General features: G+C 33.4%; 3 protein-coding genes and 1 long non-coding RNA gene across 6 annotated transcripts; 1 reads left to right on the top strand and 3 right to left on the bottom strand.

Annotated features, from left to right (window-relative positions):
* Positions 1-400: 400 nt before the first annotated feature.
* Positions 401-3,452, bottom strand: LOC140887070 (small ribosomal subunit biogenesis GTPase RsgA 1, mitochondrial). Of its 2 annotated transcripts, XR_012151748.1 has the most exons (6): positions 2,759-3,452; positions 2,001-2,222; positions 1,657-1,851; positions 1,329-1,522; positions 941-1,030; positions 740-870 (listed from the first exon to the last, which is right to left on the bottom strand). XR_012151748.1 is itself a non-coding variant. In XM_073294094.1 (5 exons), the coding sequence occupies exons 1-5, from the start codon at positions 3,422-3,424 to the stop codon at positions 702-704; spliced, it is 1,446 nt and encodes a 481-aa protein (XP_073150195.1). In that variant the 5' UTR covers positions 3,425-3,452; the 3' UTR covers positions 401-701. The 2 variants fall into 2 exon arrangements, 1 of the variants encoding a protein (XP_073150195.1); XM_073294094.1 differs by lacking the exon at positions 941-1,030 and having other exon boundaries at positions 401-870.
* Positions 3,453-4,401: 949 nt separating this feature from the next.
* On the bottom strand, positions 4,402-9,129 carry LOC140886299 (serine/threonine protein phosphatase 2A 59 kDa regulatory subunit B' eta isoform-like). 2 transcript variants are annotated; one of them, XM_073292835.1, is made up of 3 exons: positions 8,782-9,129; positions 6,962-8,178; positions 4,402-5,198 (listed from the first exon to the last, which is right to left on the bottom strand). In XM_073292835.1, exons 2-3 carry the CDS (start codon positions 8,174-8,176, stop codon positions 4,839-4,841), a joined length of 1,575 nt encoding a protein of 524 aa, XP_073148936.1. In that variant the 5' UTR covers positions 8,177-8,178; positions 8,782-9,129; the 3' UTR covers positions 4,402-4,838. The 2 variants fall into 2 exon arrangements, with proteins under 2 accessions (XP_073148936.1, XP_073148935.1); XM_073292834.1 differs by having other exon boundaries at positions 6,962-8,427; positions 8,782-9,128.
* Positions 9,130-12,004: 2,875 nt separating this feature from the next.
* On the bottom strand, positions 12,005-13,266 carry LOC140886071 (uncharacterized). The gene is made up of 3 exons (XR_012151409.1): positions 13,129-13,266; positions 12,310-12,335; positions 12,005-12,206 (listed from the first exon to the last, which is right to left on the bottom strand). It is a non-coding gene; the product is annotated as an uncharacterized lncRNA (long non-coding RNA).
* Positions 13,267-15,266: 2,000 nt separating this feature from the next.
* LOC140886878 (glyceraldehyde-3-phosphate dehydrogenase, cytosolic) lies at positions 15,267-18,862 on the top strand. Its single transcript, XM_073293782.1, has 11 exons — positions 15,267-15,424; positions 15,508-15,608; positions 16,344-16,459; positions 16,539-16,638; positions 16,814-16,960; positions 17,185-17,245; positions 17,480-17,577; positions 17,824-17,966; positions 18,078-18,161; positions 18,412-18,501; positions 18,597-18,862. The coding sequence occupies exons 1-11, from the start codon at positions 15,397-15,399 to the stop codon at positions 18,640-18,642; spliced, it is 1,014 nt and encodes a 337-aa protein (XP_073149883.1). The 5' UTR covers positions 15,267-15,396; the 3' UTR covers positions 18,643-18,862.
* The last annotated feature ends 1,173 nt before the right edge of the window (positions 18,863-20,035 follow it).

Genomic DNA, 20,035 nt, shown 5'->3' with positions numbered 1-20,035 from the left:
CAATGATATCGAAAATATATGATTAAAAAACAATTTTCTTTAGTTCGAAGATTAGAATTATTAGGAAAAAGTTTATAAATTTATTATGTATTTATTATATATAGAAGTTGTATTTATAATTTAATAATTTATACAAGGACAAAAATATTTGTCTGTGACATAAAATAGAAATCCTCATGTATAAGTCATAAGTAGTAATGGTAATGGATAAGGAAGGATACGTGTTTATTTATTTAGACAAAATTAATCTCCATAATTCCGTAAAATATTTTATATGGAAAAATTATTATACTAAATTAATCAAGGCACAAAATAATTTATCAAAAATTAATATAATTACCAAAAAATCTTTTCAACTGCATTCAAATTCAACGGTTAAATAATTATGCTATCACCATATATGATTCTATATAAAAACTATTCTCCATCTGCATAAAAAAACTTCCCAACCTCAATGCATAATAGAAGTCTTAAATTGAGAAAATTGTTGATTTCACTTTCAATATACACTACATTCCAATATTTGACAATAGTTCATGATTCTACTTGTTAATTTCAGTTAGCTTCCCCTCAAAAACAAACAGTTCGAACATCTGTTTAAAGCCCCGTTGCGAAAAGTAGAGAAGTGTTGCCAAAAGGGGGCTCGGAGAAGTGGTGACTATTTACCGTGCTTATACTACAAGATTCATCGAACTTCACCCTCACATCCCGAGAATAGGAGTTCCGTCTTCCTCATTGTCATCGTCATCATCCAGCTCGTCCAACTCATCTAGTAATGACTGGTTCAGCTTCTTGCGAGATTGTCTCCTGTGCTTCTTAAGTTCCAATCTGGGTTCCGCTTGCTTAATACCTAAGCCTCCCACCTTGAACCTGAATCAATTTCCAGCTCAGCTATAGGAAGACGAGTAAATTGACATGATGCAGAAAGTACAAGAATGACCTGAGCTCTCGGCACACTCGGGAAACTCCATGTAAAAACAATGAGATTGATTTCCGTTAAACTGGTACTAAAACCATTCACATTCTCGAACTTCAGCAAACAATGTTTCGAAATTATTCATGTGAATAAATATAACAGAAAACTTCGTCAACAAGCAAAGGCTCAACTGCTCAAGAATATACTCAAACCCGATCTCTACAGCCACATAGAATTGAAAGCTTTTAACCAGAAAATGAGGTGTTTGGATGTTTCACACAAACATGAATCCAATTAAAATAATCGGCACCAGTAAGTAAGTACCCCTCTTAACGCAAAGCTATTTGTAGGATTGCAATACAGGTTATTTACATATGGAAGTAATCATGACACATTTTAAAGCCAAGCATACCTCACGTCACCTTCTCTTTTAGTTCCGACGGTCCTAAGTTGAAACTCTTCTCTGATTTTAATCTCATCAAGCAATTGAAGATAGTATGGATATCTTTCCCAGTCCCCTTTCACCAGACATCCTGGTTCACCTATATGTAGGCAATTGCTGAATGAACACTTGCCAGGTCCATTGTCTACTAGCATTTTCTGGATCTGAAGAAATTCCATTCGAACACTTACTCGAGTTTAAATATCATATATATATATATATTATTGTGAGCCTGATCGAGCTAAAAATAGATAACAGAAAACAATTAGAGAACAGAAGCATAGTCAGCAGTAGAAACCTCTGGGAAATGATGTGCGAGGGACTGTGCTGTTACTTTCATCAAACTCGGCTGGTTAAATCCAGGGGTGTCAGCAAGATATCCTCCTCCAGACAACGGAAGTAAAGACACATTCCGAGTAGTATGCTTTCCTCTTCCACTTCTTGTTGACACCTCCCCAACACGCTGCTCTTCAAACCACTTGTTGCCTAAAATCTGAAAAAAAGTTGATTTGGGAGGGGGGGTCTCATTTATCATTTGGCTGACAAAAAAAATAAACAGACTACGTGCATGCATGTATGTAGTAGTGTGTGTGTGTGTGTGTGTGTGTGTGTGTGTGTGCATATAAGAAGTTGTGAACCTACAGTTTCAAACCAATTATCATCTTCAGCAGCCCGAAAACCACTCTGATTGACTCTTAAAGCATTGATCAAACTAGATTTACCAACTCCACTGGGACCAACAATAACAGACATTTGGTCTCTCAGGATGAATTGCAGAGTATCGAGACCTTGCTTCGTATCAACACTACAAAGAACTGGCTCATAACCCCAACTTCGAAGCCGAGTTTTCCACTCAGATAACATCTTCAAAAATAATACATCAAGAAAGTAAATTTAGTTATTACAAGGAAGAGTCAAAACAAATATTTGCATATAACATTGAATGCAGTAGTATCAGGCTAGCCATAAACAGCAGACCAAAATGTGAAGGCGTGAACGGAAAAGCTTGAGTTGCTTGGGCTCTTGATTTCATAATCTAATATCTAAATGAAAAAGAAAAATGTTACTGCTGAGCAGATCACAGCATATGAAGCACGCAAGATTCGTATAATGTTATTATGGTCTATAATTGTGTCAATATATGAAGTACAGCAGACAAATCCAGAGCTAGCAAGTAAAATAGAAATCTCAAGTTTAAACAAAACATTATACTATGCAACAATCATGACTGTCCGTTGATTGACTATAATTTCCTGAATCCTAGCTAAGAAAACATCCAAAGTCGTCCGCATAAAATAAAACAAATCTTTTTTAAAAAAAAATTCTGAAAATCTGACTTCCAGATTACAACAAATGCAGAAAACATAACTTCGGTATTGCTCCAACAAATGAATGTTTACCTCTTCGTCCACAAGCTCTGTTTTATTTAATGCAATAGTGAGTGGAAGTTCAGTAGACTCGGCCTCCACAAGAAACCTAGTAAGCATAAACGGCTCGAGCTTCGGTTCATCCAAAGAAAATAGCACCAGAAAATGATCGATATTCGCCACAGGAGGATCAAAAATCACGCTCTTTCGCTCATACACGTTCTCTATCATTCCTCTCCTATCCACCCAATCAATCGACCCGACCAAAACCTGATCCCCTACCACCACTCTCCTTTTTATCTTCTTCAACACCGCTTTCACGTAACACAGCAGTTCCACACCGGAGGAGCTTGCAGAATTTTCATTTCTCGAAGATTCCATAGGCAGCGAGTCGACGACTACTCGCATGAAATTGGCTTGCGCGGAAGAGACAGTGCCTATAGCTTGATTTTCAGAGAGCGGAGGCGTGTCGTTGGGCGAAAGAACCGGAGCAAGAGAAGAGAATTGCTTCTTCAAGGTTTCTCGAGCTTTAAGGAGGTTCCTTTGAGGCTGTTGCTGCTGTTGAGGCCTTCTGACATTGCTAGGGTTCTGCTGCTGGCGCGCGAATACAGAGCTGGTGAAAATGTAGCGGTGTGAGCGGATGATGGCGGCGGAGACCGGAGGCAGTTTTTGCCGGAAAGAAATCGAAGCGATTGTCATCACGGTCGATAAGAAATGGAAATTTCGATTGTTTTCTTCGTGCCAAGTACATACCATAGGATATATATAAATAAATTATTATTATTGAGAGTAGTGGATTGGAATGGAACGTGTTTCGGTCATTGGACTTTGGCCCAACTTAGAGGTTTATTATAGGCCTTGAGCCCATTTATACTATAAGCCAACCACAGATTAACCGCTCTACTTTGGACTAATTAAACCTCCAAAGTCCAAATATGACAAGGCGCAGCGCACGGCACGAACTCGACCATATCCTGTTAAAATTGCTATTGGCAAGCTCTATCTAGAGATGTAAATGAGATGAATAGTTCGAGAACTGTTCGGGTTTCGCCTCGTTAAAAGCTCGTTTGGGCTCGTTTAATGAGACTCGTTAAGGCAAACGAACCAAGCTCGAGCTTTACAATATTCGGCCCGTTAGCTCGTGAACATGCTCGTTAACAGGCTCGTTAACAAGCTCGTAAATAATCTCTTAGACGAAAAATAATAGTATTGATATTTAATTTATAAATTTACACTTTACTTATGAAAAATATTGAAAAATCTATAAAAATTAATTTATTAGAATAAAATTACAAATTTTAATAATAATATTATATTTTTTCAAATATATAACTTAGTTTTTAATTAATTTAATGAATATTTAAATTTATATTTTAAATATATTAAGCTCGTTTAGGCTCGATAAAAGCTCGAATAAGCTCGTGAGCCATGAATATATTCGTTAAATAAGCTCGAACTCGGCTCGTTTATAAATGAACCGAGCTTGAACATTCAAAAGCTCGACTCGGCTCGTTTACAATCTCTAACTCTATCAAAAACGGCTGCGGGATGGTGAACTCAAAGGGTGAATTATTGTTCAAATTTCTATTTATAATTATTAAAAATAAGACTTAAATTTTTAACAAATGAAACAAAAAACCGAAACTTATAAAGGAAAAAAAAATCAAATAAATAGAGAAAGAAGATCGTTCCTTTCCGTATATGATGAGATACATTATATCCTTATATTTATAGTTGCAGATTAGAGTACACAACAAAAGCCCAGTTCAAAAACAACTACATAAACCAGCAAAACAGAATTCTTGCAAACTAGCAAAGAAAATGCCAATTCACTAAAAAAAATTTGCATGTAACATGCAGTGACGACCCTACAGGCTACCACCTAATCTTGTTTATCCCTTAAAGTTCCATTTGCATGATCCAGTTACTGCATTAGCTCGCGAATGATCATACCCCATGTCGTGTCCTTCAAAGGGATGCATCAGCCAATAAACAATAAAGAAAAAACGCAATTCCAGGGTCCTCAATTCACCTTTGATCCCGTGATAGCCATTCTTGGTCAGAAATACGTACAAGAAAGTTGAGCCACAGAAAGAAACTCAAACATAGGTCTCTATCCAGATGGTGTTTTAGCGTTTGTCCTGAGAGGAACAAGCACGGCTTCATTAGCTGAAGCTTTTACCGCAGATATATCTTCCAGGCGTTTCCATACCACTACACGTTTTAGCTTGGTATCTTCTTCCCTTGCTTCATCTTCTTGGAATTTCAGTAAACACTCATCGAAGAGTTCCGGATCCACATCGGAGAAGAGTTTGCGGACATTTAGTGTCAAGCTCTGCACAGCCTGGTTCCAGTGGCTTCTTGAATTCTTCTCCAAGGAAGGGAAGATTATCGGAAGTATTACTTGACGATTTTGTTTGATCAGGTTCTCAATATGATCATTGTTCCATAAAAATAGAGCCCTCTCTGCCACCTGCAATATAAATAATCCAATCAGCTTGATTCCTAATGAGTTAGTACTTGGTAGCTTTGATGCATTTCAAATCTTCTGTTAATATTTGGCAACATATCTTTTCTACATTATTCGAGTGCTTGCGGCATGTTTCATACAGATGATGTACAGCCAAAATGAAACTAACTGTGAGCCAATTTTTTTTAAAAAAATTCTTATAAAGCAAAAAACCAAATTCAGAGGCATTATATTTTGACAACAGATGAAGATCATAAAACAAGAGAGGGCACTGCTGAAAATAGATCAAAATCCCAATAGAGTCAAGGAACATGACCTAAATAATGAAAAAATAAGCACAAAGGGAAAAAAAAGGAATAAAACACTTCGATACAATTCAACCTCCCTCATTGAGGTTCTCCGGTGGAACAGATCTGAAGTAACAACAAATATTCGAGAATTTTTTACTTTGCTTCTCAGATCTCTGTAAATGATTGAAACATTAGGCTGATGTTCTAAGATTTCTCTTACTGGATGCTCTAACAAAGGATGCAGAGTTACAAAGCCATAGCTTCTCCACTGTCCTATGTTCTAGTGCAGCAGCTTTTGTGACTCGTTTTCTTGTTTTACATTGAAACAAATGTTAGAAATTCCCTCCTAGTGATAATGAGACTAGTTTGACCATTTGCAAGTAAGCATCCTTGACAACCACGAGTGTGACTGCATGTCTGTTCTCATGTTCCTTTTCAGAATACTAAACCATTAGATTTTGCTACCCTCGAAGCACCCACTTCAATTGTAGTTCCACCATGTAGTACAATAAAACTTCTCGATCCCAAGTAAAAATTTCAGACTACCAGCTAAGTGTATTCTCTCTGTGCTCGTTTAAAGCATTCCACGCAGAAGAAAATGAAAGATCACAGTCTTAACAGAATAAAAAAGGACATTATATATCAATATACCCATACTCGTATGAAGTTAGTAATAAACACCTTGACCTCAAACAAATCTTTTAGTGAATGTTCCCATTGGGATAGGAATTTCGAAATCAATTAAACATGAATTTGAACTAAGGCAATAAGTAGAACTTAAGATAATGCTACAGAAAAAGAAACTGCCCTCGCATTGGTAGAAAAAGTGATATTGCTACAGAAAAAGAGCCCATGTACGGACTCAAAATCTTGTAGTTCAGAACCTCAGATTAATCTACCAGAACTAGTCGTCATTGGTTTATCCATAGACAGTTCAAATTTCAAAACAATTACAAGGGATAGAAGAGAAGCTTGATACTTAATAAAAGGAAGATATAAAAAAAAGTATTAAAACATCCTATGGTCAAAATTCATCCAAATAATGCATCAGAGCATATATTTACATTAGTTAAAACTCATTTCACAAGATGGGCAGACTGACGGAACGAGAGCTTTTACATAAAAACACTAGGGATCCTTTTGATGTCAGACTTGATATAATGGAGAATAAAGGCCAGAAACAGACATGTGCTACGTTGTAGTCCCTCTATAAGAATAAAACCAACAGATCGAAAACACTGTATCTTCTACCCATCATCCGATTAATGCTTCATGGAATATCAGCATAAAATAGGTATTACAATAGCGAAACACACTCACATATATCTATCGACAAAATGGAACTTGAGCATAATAAATATGCCAAAAATGCACTGAGACCCATAAGGTAGCAGATTATCAGTCTTAAAACAAACAAGTCATAATAAGTAGTAAGCGGTGAATGAAAATAACAGGTTAAGAGAATTTTTGGCAAACCTGAAAATGTAAGCTGCTCAAGCATCGACCAATCTGCCGAAACAACGGCACCATACAGCGCTGGAACTCTGGAGGTTGAGTAGCTTCCAATACTTCCTCTAGTTCACCCAAGAACATAACCTCCTTTGAACTGTTTGTGATCGGCCAATATTTCAGTAGGCCTCGTATGACAGTATCAGCAAGTTTACAGTCCTTTTCCACGAACTGTGTGATGCAGTAAGACAGCTGCTGATGATACATTGGTATGCACTTTGGCTTGTGAAGAGGAATTAACGCACGAACAAGGAAAAGTTTGTGCTCTTCTTTCAAAGGCAATGCAAATCCATTAATGATGCTGCCCAAAATTTCTAACATTTGGGCGATGCCGTTATGCTTCTCCGTTTCAAAAATGAAACGGTAGAATATATTATTAATCGATTTCCTTATAAATGGACGATGCACCATGAACTTCCCATATACGCGGTGCATGACGGTTTTTAGATATTCCCGCTCTCTGGGATCTTCTGAATCAAATAGATCCAGTAACCTTAAAACAAATGAGTGATCAATGAAGCGCTTAGCCAGCTTTGCATCTGTCTCTGGTGAAGCCACAAACCTGAGAAGAAACTCATAGACGAGCTGCAAATGGGGCCACGCAGGATCCATTAAGGGCTCCTCATCTTCCACATCAAAGGTCTCTAAAACTTTGTTTTCACGGTACTGAGTAGAGAGAGTCCGAAACAAATTTATGGATACCATTTTCATGATCTCTTGCATAACTGTTTCGCTAAACTTCCCATTAGGTGAAGTCACATAGTCAACGAGCTCCGTCAATGTCTGCCGCTTGATGTCTTTTTCTTTCAAATTTTTAGTAGGTTCCGTGAAGTCAAATAGTACACAACACAAGTTCAACTTTTTAATAAACAAGTTTTGCTTCTCTGCATTTTGTACATCCCTAAAACTAGGTAGTGCTTCATATGGAACAGCCCCGCCGGTTCCATTTACCTTTGTATTCAGTGGGTCGTATAGTTTACTTCCAGGAACTAGACTAGAATTTGAAGTTGGATAGGTCCCTTGAAAAAATGTAGCATTTGAACTGCCTGACCGCGAACCTGCAGCATGATTGCTTCTGGAAGAAGCAGAAGCATTTGAAGATGAAGTAGAGGATCCTCCATCCCGATTCTCAGCTAACTTGGGTTGTTTTCGTGGAAGTCTATTGAGAATATTTTTAATCATACCTTGAAGTAACAAAGTACAACCCTCTTCAAGTAAGCTCAATTTGTTACAATTAAACTAAAACACTAATATACCGAATAAAAAAACATATAATACATTCAGGAAATGGATCATTAAACCAATTTCATTTACTATATCGGTATATCCTTTTTATCAAAGACGCAGGCACCTATACTGCTATCTTCTCCATCGCCAAAAGTAAACACGCGGGATCTTTGTGCTTCTGCTGTAACCAGCTAAGGGCATCCCATCTGTGATGATAGAAGGGACATAAAAGAAAAAATAAACTGAATTGATACAAGCTAAACCCACCCACACGAGCCAGGTTGTTCTTTTATCAAATTTTGAAGCACAAGCAAAAAATTCAACAAACCCTTTCAAGTACATACGTGTTGCACAAAATCCACCCATCTGAAAAGAAGGTAAGCTGATATTTGAACAGAATTTCATGTAAATTTTATACCAATCAGTTTAGAGCCCAGATGCGGAAAATAGATTCCTAATGAAGATATAGCTAAAAAAATTAGCCTTAGCAAATCCTGCAACTTTGACTTACAATCGCCTCAAAAATAAATCAAAGAAAAGGTCACGAGATTAGAGCTCACCTAAAATTTCCCCCTTCTCCCAAAATTTACCAAGATTCCCAACTATCCAGCCATATCAGAAAGCGTCGAGATCTGGGCGTGATCTAGAAAACCCAGTTGACATTCGTCACCGGAACTCGCCAATCAAAAAGTACCCATCAAAGAAGCAACACAAAGAACCCGAAACAGTATAACCACCCACCCACCTCCGTTTCAAACTTCAAGTGTGGAGAAAAAGGATTGCAGAAACTATGGATTATGGATGCACCCGCATTATTTTGATAGAAAAATAAAGCAAGAGAAAAAAGCAAAGGGGGCTGAAATAAAAAAAGAACGAGTCTTTTGTGAGTTGGGTCAGTGATTGAAATCTGAAGATTGGCCCCGCAAATGGGCTGCAAGGAAAGGGAGAGCAAGCAAAAGTGACGCGGTTGTGTAAAGAGTAAAAAACGACAGAATTGGGTGCCGTTTGGTTGGAGTTAATTTATTTTATATTTTAAAAGTTTCCAAACATAATTACATAAACAAATCATACTTGCTCGATTACTTTTAGGATGTTTTAATGTATAATTTTTTATTTTTTATTTTTTTTTTTACGGAAAGCTTGTTAATTTATTGAATAGAATCGTTTGTTATAAGCTGAATCAACCACGAGGAAAATTCACCGTTCATCCAAACAAATGATGAGGGTTAAAAAAAAACAAAATGTGCAATATCATGAGCAACGCTATTAGCCTGCCAGTATTCATGTCCAAATCTTGAGATTGCCGGAGTTTCAGCAGATCAAGTATATCTTTCGCGCACATACCGACGTAGCTAATATTTTTCTAAGGGATTGTGACTGTTTGCACTGTCAATAAAAAATATGTCGCAACTTTCACATCTGTGAAATTCTTTTCATACAATAGTTTAACACCTTCCCAAATTGCTAATAACTCTCCATGCACAATTGATAAGGGCTTATTAATTTGTTTGCCAAATGCTAAAAGGAGTCTGCCTTGTTTATCCCGAAGAACCCCTCCAAGTCGATGTATCGATTCAACCTCTCAATATTATATTATTATGATAGATTTTTAAATTTTAAGCATTATTTGGTTCTTGGAATAATTAGACTCATATACAGAATGAAACAATGATACGTAGTCAATTAATATATTATCAAATTATCATTCAGATTAAGAAGTACGTTAAAGTATAATTTTGAATTATCAAATTAATTTATCTGAAAAACTTTTAAAAAGTGTTGAATGATGAAATTCTGATATAAAAATTATTGTTGTCATTTTTCTGTGAACTATTAAATCACATATATCATTCGTCGATTCTATGATATAGATCAGCAGCTACTTTTCTGATACAAAAAATAATTATCCATCGTACGCCTATCGATAAAAATAGATGTATATGTATGTTAGTTTTTCATTTCCTAGACAGTCTTTGTCATTGATGATAAGAAATCGATTGATTGATTAATCATCGTTATTTTTTTCAATATTTGACTCAAGTTATACAGATTATCGGTGTAATTCACGAGTATCTCATCAAAGTATTTCGATTCATTATCGTCTATATTATGCATCTTGCATCATATCATACACGAGTCGAACAATGTCTTATTTGATAGCAACGGTGATGATGAATAGATAATTTGAGCAATGTATAACCTAAAAGGATACCAAATTAGAGTGGTTTAGTTGATAACATGGGACTTGTCATTTGAGCCACCCGTGGGCTAAAAAGATTGGATCGAAATGGCCCCGCCCACCTCATCCAACAAAAAGTGTGCTCGACTTAATACAATGGATTTGTCAATGTCATGATCATGAAATTGAAATGTGCATCTAAATTTGTTTTTCTTTGAATATTTAGTAAATCAGCAAGTCGTGAGTTTTATGATTTTGTATTATTGACAATTTTATATATTGATACTAGAAATGTAGTTATATTTGAGTTATCAAAGCTCGTTCAAATAATCAAATAATTTCATAATACGTGTATGGACAGATTATTATAAATATTTATGGACTTCGGTTAGATAAGAAGTTATTTATAAACTAAACTAAGCTCGGACTAATTAAATCTTGCGCACAAAATAGTTTATCTTTGCTAGACTGAGATAAACATTATATACATAATAATATTGATCATCAAACATAAAAAATATATATTTATTTCATTATAATATTTTTATGGATATATTAATATATGTATATTTTGATTTATTTATGAATTATGTGTTGTAATTTTATTAACATGTAATTATAATACTATAAAATAGATAAAAATAAAAATATTATTTTATTAGATATTTAAATTTTTCTCATATATATTATTTTTAATATATAATTTAAAGTTGTTATATATATATATATATTTGTATTAATTAATATTTTTACACAATGAGTATGTTATATTTATTATTCTATAAATTTTAAATAAATATAAATTTATTTTTACAATTTTAATCACTAAAATAAATTTGAAATGTAAAATGTGTATCAATTGAATTTAATAATAATATTGGTTTTAAAAATAACTTAAGTAAAAGATAAATTAGACTTTCTATATTGATCATATATCAATTAAATCATTTTTATCAATTCATATATCAATTTAACATTTTATCTATAATTCATATATTAAATGAATTTTACTACATGAGAACTAATTAACCATCTCAACCCTCGTTGTCTTTGAAAAGTATATGTACAAATACCAACATTAAAAATATATTTCAACCACTCCAAGTCAACCATTTTAATTTGACAAAAAGCGCAAAATAAACAACCAAACCCATAGTTTTATAATTTATATAGATGCATCGATGTCATATTAACAAGGACGATTCCAGAAATTATGTTCAGTAATCAAAATTAAGGGTGGAGTGATGTGTTGCAACTTTCTCCGTCCGGATGGTAGCTCGGGTGACCCAATTTTTCCTCCTATTTTTTTTATACGTTCAATTTAGTATAATTTTTTAATAACTCAGTGATCCAGTTTTAAAAATAAAAAGATATATTCTCGACCTATAAAAAATTAAAGGGATTAAAAATTTTTAATCTAAGTAAAATACAAAACCTGACTCCATCAGTGGGCGCAATTCATATAAAATAAAAAATATATATAATTTTTATAAACGAAAAACGAGCATAAATTTTAAAAATTACAATCAATTCATTAAACAAAAAATTTGCTAAATATGTTTTTTTTACTGATATATATACTTAATCATGTGACTTATAATTGACATTTACAATTTTTTTATTTTGTTAAGTAAATAATAAACATATTATAATAAATAATTATACAAAACAATTGGGGGATAAATAATCCCCGAACCCAGGTTGGGTCCGCCCATGCATATAATGAGTAATTAGATTCATCTTCCATATGCTTTATATTTTTTTACCGTCAATTGTAACTTTTGATAAAACGACAAGCATTCGATCCTATAATTGATATCAGAAAAGAGGTTATGTGTTCGATTCTCAATGATAGCAATAAACAAAATTATAGGGCGAAAGATTATTAGAGTGCAATAATTATCTTTACCAGATATAAACGAAAAACGCTCGATGCTACAAAATCACAATTCGCACCCTCTTAGAATTGAAACACGCAAGTGAGGGCCAAATTTAAAAAATAAAATTAAAAATTAACCCGAGGTCCTATAATAAAATGGCCAGTCATTTTATTAGACAAACAAGAATTTATTTTATTAGTATTATATTAGATAATAAAATACACCAATAAATATTATCTTCTTTCATTCTTTCCCTTCAATAGAACATAATTTTTTTAAATAATAATCCTTAACTTAAAAAATAAACAAATAACTTAAAGATTTTTAAAAACAATTAATTACTTTAAAAATCTATGTATAAGAATCATAAATATTATCTTTCATTCTTTCCCTTCACTATAACATAATTTTTATATTTTATTTTAATCATAATCCTTAACTTAATAACAAATAACTTAAAAAAATTCAAAATAATTCATGAGTAATCTGTGTACACCTACGCTTATACCTTGCATTTAAATTACAAAACTTTCATTTGTTTGCCACAAATTAAATGTATTGACTCCTCAACATCTCGTTCATCCCCACTGATGCAGCAAAGAAGGCCAAAATATGTTTGATGAAATGCTTCTATCGTACCGTACATATATTACTTATAAAAATTTAGACCAACAATTAAAATAATTGAAAAATATTCGATGATCAAGCCAACCATAAAGTTTTAAAGGAATATATACGAGAAGATCAAGACGATCGTTAAAAACTCATGTCTAAAATAAAATCATGACCAAGAAGAATCGGTAAAAACTCATTTCATTCATTTTTTTTGAAAAGAAATGAACGATTACCTTGGTCAGTCATCAATAAGCTTTCTGGCGACGAGACTAATCGGAAAATCAATTATTGTTTGAACTCAGGGATTTGGTTGCGAAGATAACGAAACAAAAAAGAAAAAAGATTTGTGGAATTAGGGATTTGGTTTTGAAGATATTCACGTACTTATTTTTCTTAATTAGATTAAGGATATTTTTGTTAATTACTTGCAAGGTGTAAGGCTAGGTGCGCAATATTAGGTCCACAGCTGACATTTTTTATGATTAACTAGTAAATGATGCACACACATTGTGTATATACAATAATGATCACAACATGATTTCACACTAGATGTTTCTCAAAATCATATTTCATAATGAAGTGAACTGTACAATGAAAAATATGATTAAAAAAATAACTAATTAAAGACAGACAAACATGGATCAGAAATCATGTAGAGAAGAAAATAGAACAAACAACAATGACATACATAAAGTATCCTAAAAATCACCTCACAATATAAGCAACAAAGTATTGATCTAAGATATTCAGTCAACATTGAAAAATAAATCAACACTAAAAATAAGAAACCAAAAAAGGTGTTTACCGAGAATTGAGATTACAAATCAGAAGATGAAGATGTATTGAGATGGCAGGCAGAAGACTTGTACATGATAATTAAGTAGAAATAGATGATATTTTACATGAGGAAAGTTATATTTATGTGGGGTAGTTAGCCTACAAGTGAAAGAAAAAAGAGTAATATTCCTGTCAGACGGTCTCATCCGTGAAACGGGAATCCTATCCGTATTTATAATAATAAATAATATTTTTGGCATAAAATGTAATACTTTTTAATTGATAACCTATATAAGAGATCCGTCTAAAAAAAATGATCTTTGAGACCGTCTCATAGGATTTTTTGTCAAAAAAAATGTGAAAAGAGATAAAATGAGAAAATAAAGTTGGTGTCTACAACAAACAATTTTTCTAATATTTTCAACTATTATAAAATAATAATAATAATTATAAAGATAGTAAATATTAGTTTAAAATCTATTCTATGTATAAGAATCATCCCGTGGATCGGTAGAATAAAAGTGAATGTTTTATCTAAATCAAACCTAACTAGTAATCAGTGTTATTTGAACTCAATACCACTGGATTATTGGAGCTAGTTGAATGTGAGTAAGCCACGTTCATGATAGAGGAAAAACGATGACGATGTATTTTTTAAATTTGAAATTAAGATGACACAACTTCGAATTAAAGCGTGGAGATGATAACTTCCAATTAATTCAAAAAATAAAGTGGAGTGGGCATTGTTGTACTTGTATCAAAAAACGTTTAAGTAGTCGACGAGGTCTTGATCCAATGGTTAAGGTTGAATGTCTGATACCCTTTGTTATCCGATTCAATTTTCGTTGATTGCAGTTAGTTTTCCTAATATATTTAGATAAATTTAAAACTTTTCTTTGTAATTCTTGAACTCTGAAGTACGGACAACTACTTTATATGATTTTAATTTAGATCAAAATTGTATTATACTTTTTAATTAAAAAAAGAAAAAAGAAAAAAGGCAAAAGACATTTCACTATTTCAGTAACACTGTGTTTGGATCATGGGAATTGGACGGGATTTGAAATTTGAAATACCGTTTTAGTATTTGGCAACTTGGGATTTCAAAACGGAATTGGTATTTGATGGCATTTCATAGGATTTCAATTAGTTAAATGAAATCTTGACAAAATTGGTCGGATTTCACGGGATTTCATGGGATTTGAGTTTATAAAGCAATAAAATTATTTTTAATAATAAATTCATATACTTTACTTATAAATTTTAAGTTTTTTTTTTATAATTTTTTATAAAATATCATTTATCCCTAATTTATACTATCAAATTCCAAAATATATTTTAACTTTTTGCCAAACACAAAATGAAATTTCAATTTCATGGATTTTAAAATCCAAATACAATTCCAAATTCAAATCCAATTCCAAATTTCATTTTTTAGACATCCAAACACAGTGTAAAGATTTCATGTGCCAAATTACACGTGGCGACGGTATATTCCCACGTACTCCGAGGTTGTCGTTTCGGCATTGTGGAATGGGCCCACCAAATTTCAGCATCGACAATAACGCCTCACACTTGTAGATCTTAACCATCTCCTTCTCCCCTTTTCACTCCTCCAACCTATAAATCTCTACACAACCAAACCAAATCTCATTCTACATTTTCCATCTCCAACGCCGCTTTACTATTATATACTCTCTGTTTTCTTCCCGTTTGCATTCATCATGGCCAAAATCAAGATTGGAATCAATGGTACTGTTGACATGCTTTTTTTTTGGTTCAATTTCTACAAGGAAATGTCACTCCATGTGATGTGATCTGGTGTTTGTTTGTAGGATTTGGAAGGATTGGACGATTGGTGGCTAGAGTTGCGCTGCAGAGTGATGACATTGAGCTTGTCGCCGTTAATGATCCATTTATTACCACCGATTACATGGTATTATCCATTTTTTTTTTGGAAACATTTCACTATCTCCGTATATTCCGGCTTTATAATGGTGATTGAGGCTGTAAAACTGTTGGATCTTTTGATGGTATACATGGATATTGTGATTCATTGATTTATATGACAACTAGATCTAGGATATCTGTTTAAAGAGTTGGTATGTTCGGTTGAAATGGTTATTTGGCGATCTATTTAATTTCGAGTCATCCCCTTCTGTAAACTTTTGTTCAAAAAATAATCCTTTAACTCGTCTACATTAAGTGTTCGCTCTGCTTGCTACCCAATGTACATGTAAACATGCATACTGGGTCATTTTTGTTGTTTGTTCCTTTTTTGCTAATAGCTACGGGTGTGTGTTTTCGTGTATTCAATTGGCTTGCTGCTGGTGGATATCTTACTTTCTAAAATAATAATGACTATCATAGTTTTTAAAGGCACAAAACTCTCTAACATGCACATGTGCCATGGAACCTAGGCTCTAGGTATGATTCAAGGTGCATCGATGGTATTTAAAGTTTGGATGCATGATAAACATTATTGCATCTTATACATTATATAAAAGCTATTGACAAACAATAAATAAGCATATTCATGACTAAAATAAAAATGAATGATATTCTTCTTGTCCTTTTGCTGGAAAAGTACGATTGATGTTCTCTTTTGCCAAATGTTGTTTGTATGTGCTATTTGACCACCATTGGTTTTTTTTTTTTTTTGGGCATATAGACATATATGTTCAAATACGACAGTGTTCATGGTCAATGGAAAAAGCATGAACTCACCATCAAGGATTCAAAGACCCTTCTTTTTGGTGACAAGCCAGTGACTGTCTTCGGTGCGAGGTACTTGTCTTACTCGTTTGTAGTCAGCATAATTTTTAGCATCCTTTATACTGTGTATTTTTGGATTTTTTACAAATAGAAACCCAGAGGAAATCCCATGGGGTGAAGCTGGAGCTGAATATGTTGTGGAGTCCACAGGTGTTTTCACTGACAAGGACAAGGCTGCTGCTCATTTGAAGGTTTGCCTCCTAACATAATCATTATTCTTGAGTTACCATAGTCCAAGGCAGTCTAAGTTCCCACCATTTTAATTTATTCAACGAGCGTGCCATGTTTCGACTTCATTTGAGGTCATAGAGTACATACAATGTAGACTATTCTTGAATTGTTTTTGGTTCTTATCTGACTGATCAGGGAGGTGCCAAGAAAGTGGTAATTTCCGCCCCAAGTAAGGATGCTCCCATGTTCGTTATGGGTGTCAATGAGAAAGAATACAAATCAGATATTCACATTGTTTCTAATGCTAGCTGCACGACCAACTGTCTTGCCCCACTAGCTAAGGTCTATTCTTAACTTCATTTTTCCAGCTTAAGTTATGCAGTAATAACTTCCATATATATTCAATGTATTCCAGCTTAAGTTATGCAGTAATAACTTCCATATATATTGAATGTATTGTGATTTTTATGCCAGCTAAGGTCTATTCTTAACTTCATTTTTCCAGCTTAAATTATGCATTAATAACTTCCATATATATTCAATGTATTGTGATTTTTATGCCACAGGTTCTTAATGATAAGTTTGGCATTGTTGAGGGGCTGATGACAACTGTCCACTCAATCACGGGTAAGCATACCTATACCTAGAGTTTTATCACTTTTAACATGGCTTAGTCTATGCGCTACATCGAAAGAAACACATACTGTGTGCAGCATACCTCTTCAGATGAAAGGAAACATATTTTTGGATCCATCAGGAAATATAATATAATATGCTATATGAGGAGTTTTTACTTATGGCATGAACTTGAACTTTTTACATGGATTGGAATTGCCATTGACGATGTCTGTCCATCTTCAGCAACACAGAAGACTGTTGATGGTCCATCCATGAAGGACTGGAGAGGTGGAAGAGCTGCTTCATTCAACATTATTCCTAGTAGTACTGGAGCTGCAAAGGTACGTATTATGAATTGCTATTTACATAATGCAATTGATGGGATCATCTTTGAACCGGAAACTTCAGGATTCCATATTTGACCCTATAAATATAATTCCAATATAATGCAAATATGGTTTGTTGCAAAACACCCATATGAATACTTGAATGCGATGATAATCTTAGTCCACTTGATCTAATGTTCCTTTATACTTATTGTTCGGCATTACATTATTCCATATTCTTTTTATAATTTATGTGCACAGGCTGTTGGGAAAGTACTTCCTGCCCTGAATGGGAAGCTCACCGGGATGGCTTTCCGTGTTCCGACTGTTGATGTTTCAGTGGTTGACCTAACTGCAAGGCTCGAAAAAGCAGCCTCCTATGATGAAATTAAAGCTGCTATCAAGTAATGATTCTTCAATCTTGTGGTACCAAATTCCTCAATGATTTTGGTAAAGGAGGCTTCACTCCATTCACTTAATATTTAATATACACGGGTGATTTAACTGTGTTATAGGGAAGAGTCTGAGGGCAAATTGAAGGGTATCCTGGGATACACAGAAGATGATGTGGTGTCCACTGACTTTGTTGGTGATTGCAGGTAAGGACTCGGATTTACTTCCTTCTAGTTATTCGTTTTGCTAATGATTTATTACTTTTTTTTTAGCTTTTAGCATCCTTGGTCGTTGTCTTGTTTCATCTCTCGCAAACCCGACTACTTTATTTACTCACACTTTCCCTTGGTTATTTACCTGAGTAGGAGCATATTTTTTCTCAAGCCTTTAATCATTTCACCCCCTCTATTGTTAATTTGACGCTGTCACGTATGTTATAAATTGGATTCGGAATAGGTCGAGCATATTTGATGCCAAGGCTGGAATCGCCCTTAACGGAAACTTCGTGAAAGTTGTCTCTTGGTATGACAACGAATGGGGTTACAGGTAATGCCATATCATGAAGAAAATATATTTTTTCACGTTAATTCCGACTTACCAAGACATGTTCGACGCAATACTAATGTAATATACTGTCACAGTAACCGCGTGATCGACTTGGTTCGGCACATGGCGAAGTCTGCTTGAGCAGGCTGTTTGAAGGAGGATTTTTACATTGATTTTCTACATCTCTCCATTTTGATCTACAGAGGAGTTATGTTTCGGAATAATTCAGTTTCTGAGGGACTTGTCCTTTTGTGTTTCTTTTTTCCCTGTGTTTTAAACATTTGTTGGACAGGATGTATTTAGGTATTTTGAGTTTGAGATTGTTGTAGACTTTTAATTGCATGTGGTTCTATTTTGCGTCATTTTTGCTATTACAACCTTCGATCCAAACACAATTTAAGGATACTCTTATTGGTTAATGATCTGATGAGTTGCAGCGCATAAGATTAGAGTTGGCCCTCAAGCCTCCTTCGGAAAAAAAAATACCGAATGGGAAACAAACTGATTTTTTTTTTATTTTTTATTTTGATCAAACAAACTGATTTTTTTAATCACCTTAAATACTCGCTCCATTCTATTGTTCGAAGGAAGGAACGTTGCAGTCATCAGTAAATTTAAAGATTTATTATCTTATAAAATTTTATTAAATATTTTATTGGGCTGGCTTTGTTTAGACTTTATATAGGGACGGGGACTGATGAAATATTTTTATAAAAGTAAAATAAATATATTTTTTTGTGATGAAAAGTTTAAAATAAATAAATAATATGTATTTAAACTATCATTATAGGTAAAAATGTTTTTATAGTTCAAAATGATTAAAAAGCTGTTTGAATAAATAACTATAGAAACTTTTTAATAATTGACCTTTTTTTAAAAAAATTAAAACATTAAAAATATCAATTGATTATTTTTTTTTAAAATAGAATTTGGACAATAATTTTTATTCAAAATCATAAATTTAAAAAAAAAAATCTTGTCCAAATAAATATTTAAGTTTTTTTTATGAACACTTAAAACATTTTAAGTATGTCTCTTATGAGACGGTTTCACGGGTTAATTCTACTCATAATTATAATAGAAAATAATACTTTTGCATAAAAGTTAATACTTTTTGATGGGTAACCCTAGGGTTGGGTTTTCGGTATAATCTTATCAAAAATATTGATATGAAAAAAATTCATACCAGTATTGATATCGAAATTTTGAAATTTTGGTACTGAAAAAATACTGATACCGTATGGATACTAAAAAAAATTCGATATACCAAAAAAATGTCTATATATCGAAAAAATTTCGACACGATATCCCGAAACGTCGATATTTTGGCTCGATATTCCAACCCTAGCTAACCCAAATAAGAGATCCATCTAAAACAATTAGAGTAATGTTACATGAACAACGAAATATGTACACATAAAATTCAATACAAAAAATTTATTTTTTTAAAAATCTTATGACACATTGTATACAAAATTTTACGATATATATAATAACAAAATCTCATGATATAATTGTTGTAAATATCGTTGTA

This window comes from Henckelia pumila, chromosome 3 (assembly GCF_033568475.1).
Source record: "Henckelia pumila isolate YLH828 chromosome 3, ASM3356847v2, whole genome shotgun sequence".
Taxonomy (NCBI): Eukaryota; Viridiplantae; Streptophyta; class Magnoliopsida; order Lamiales; family Gesneriaceae; genus Henckelia; species Henckelia pumila.
This window is presented reverse-complemented; position numbering and strand designations above follow the sequence as displayed.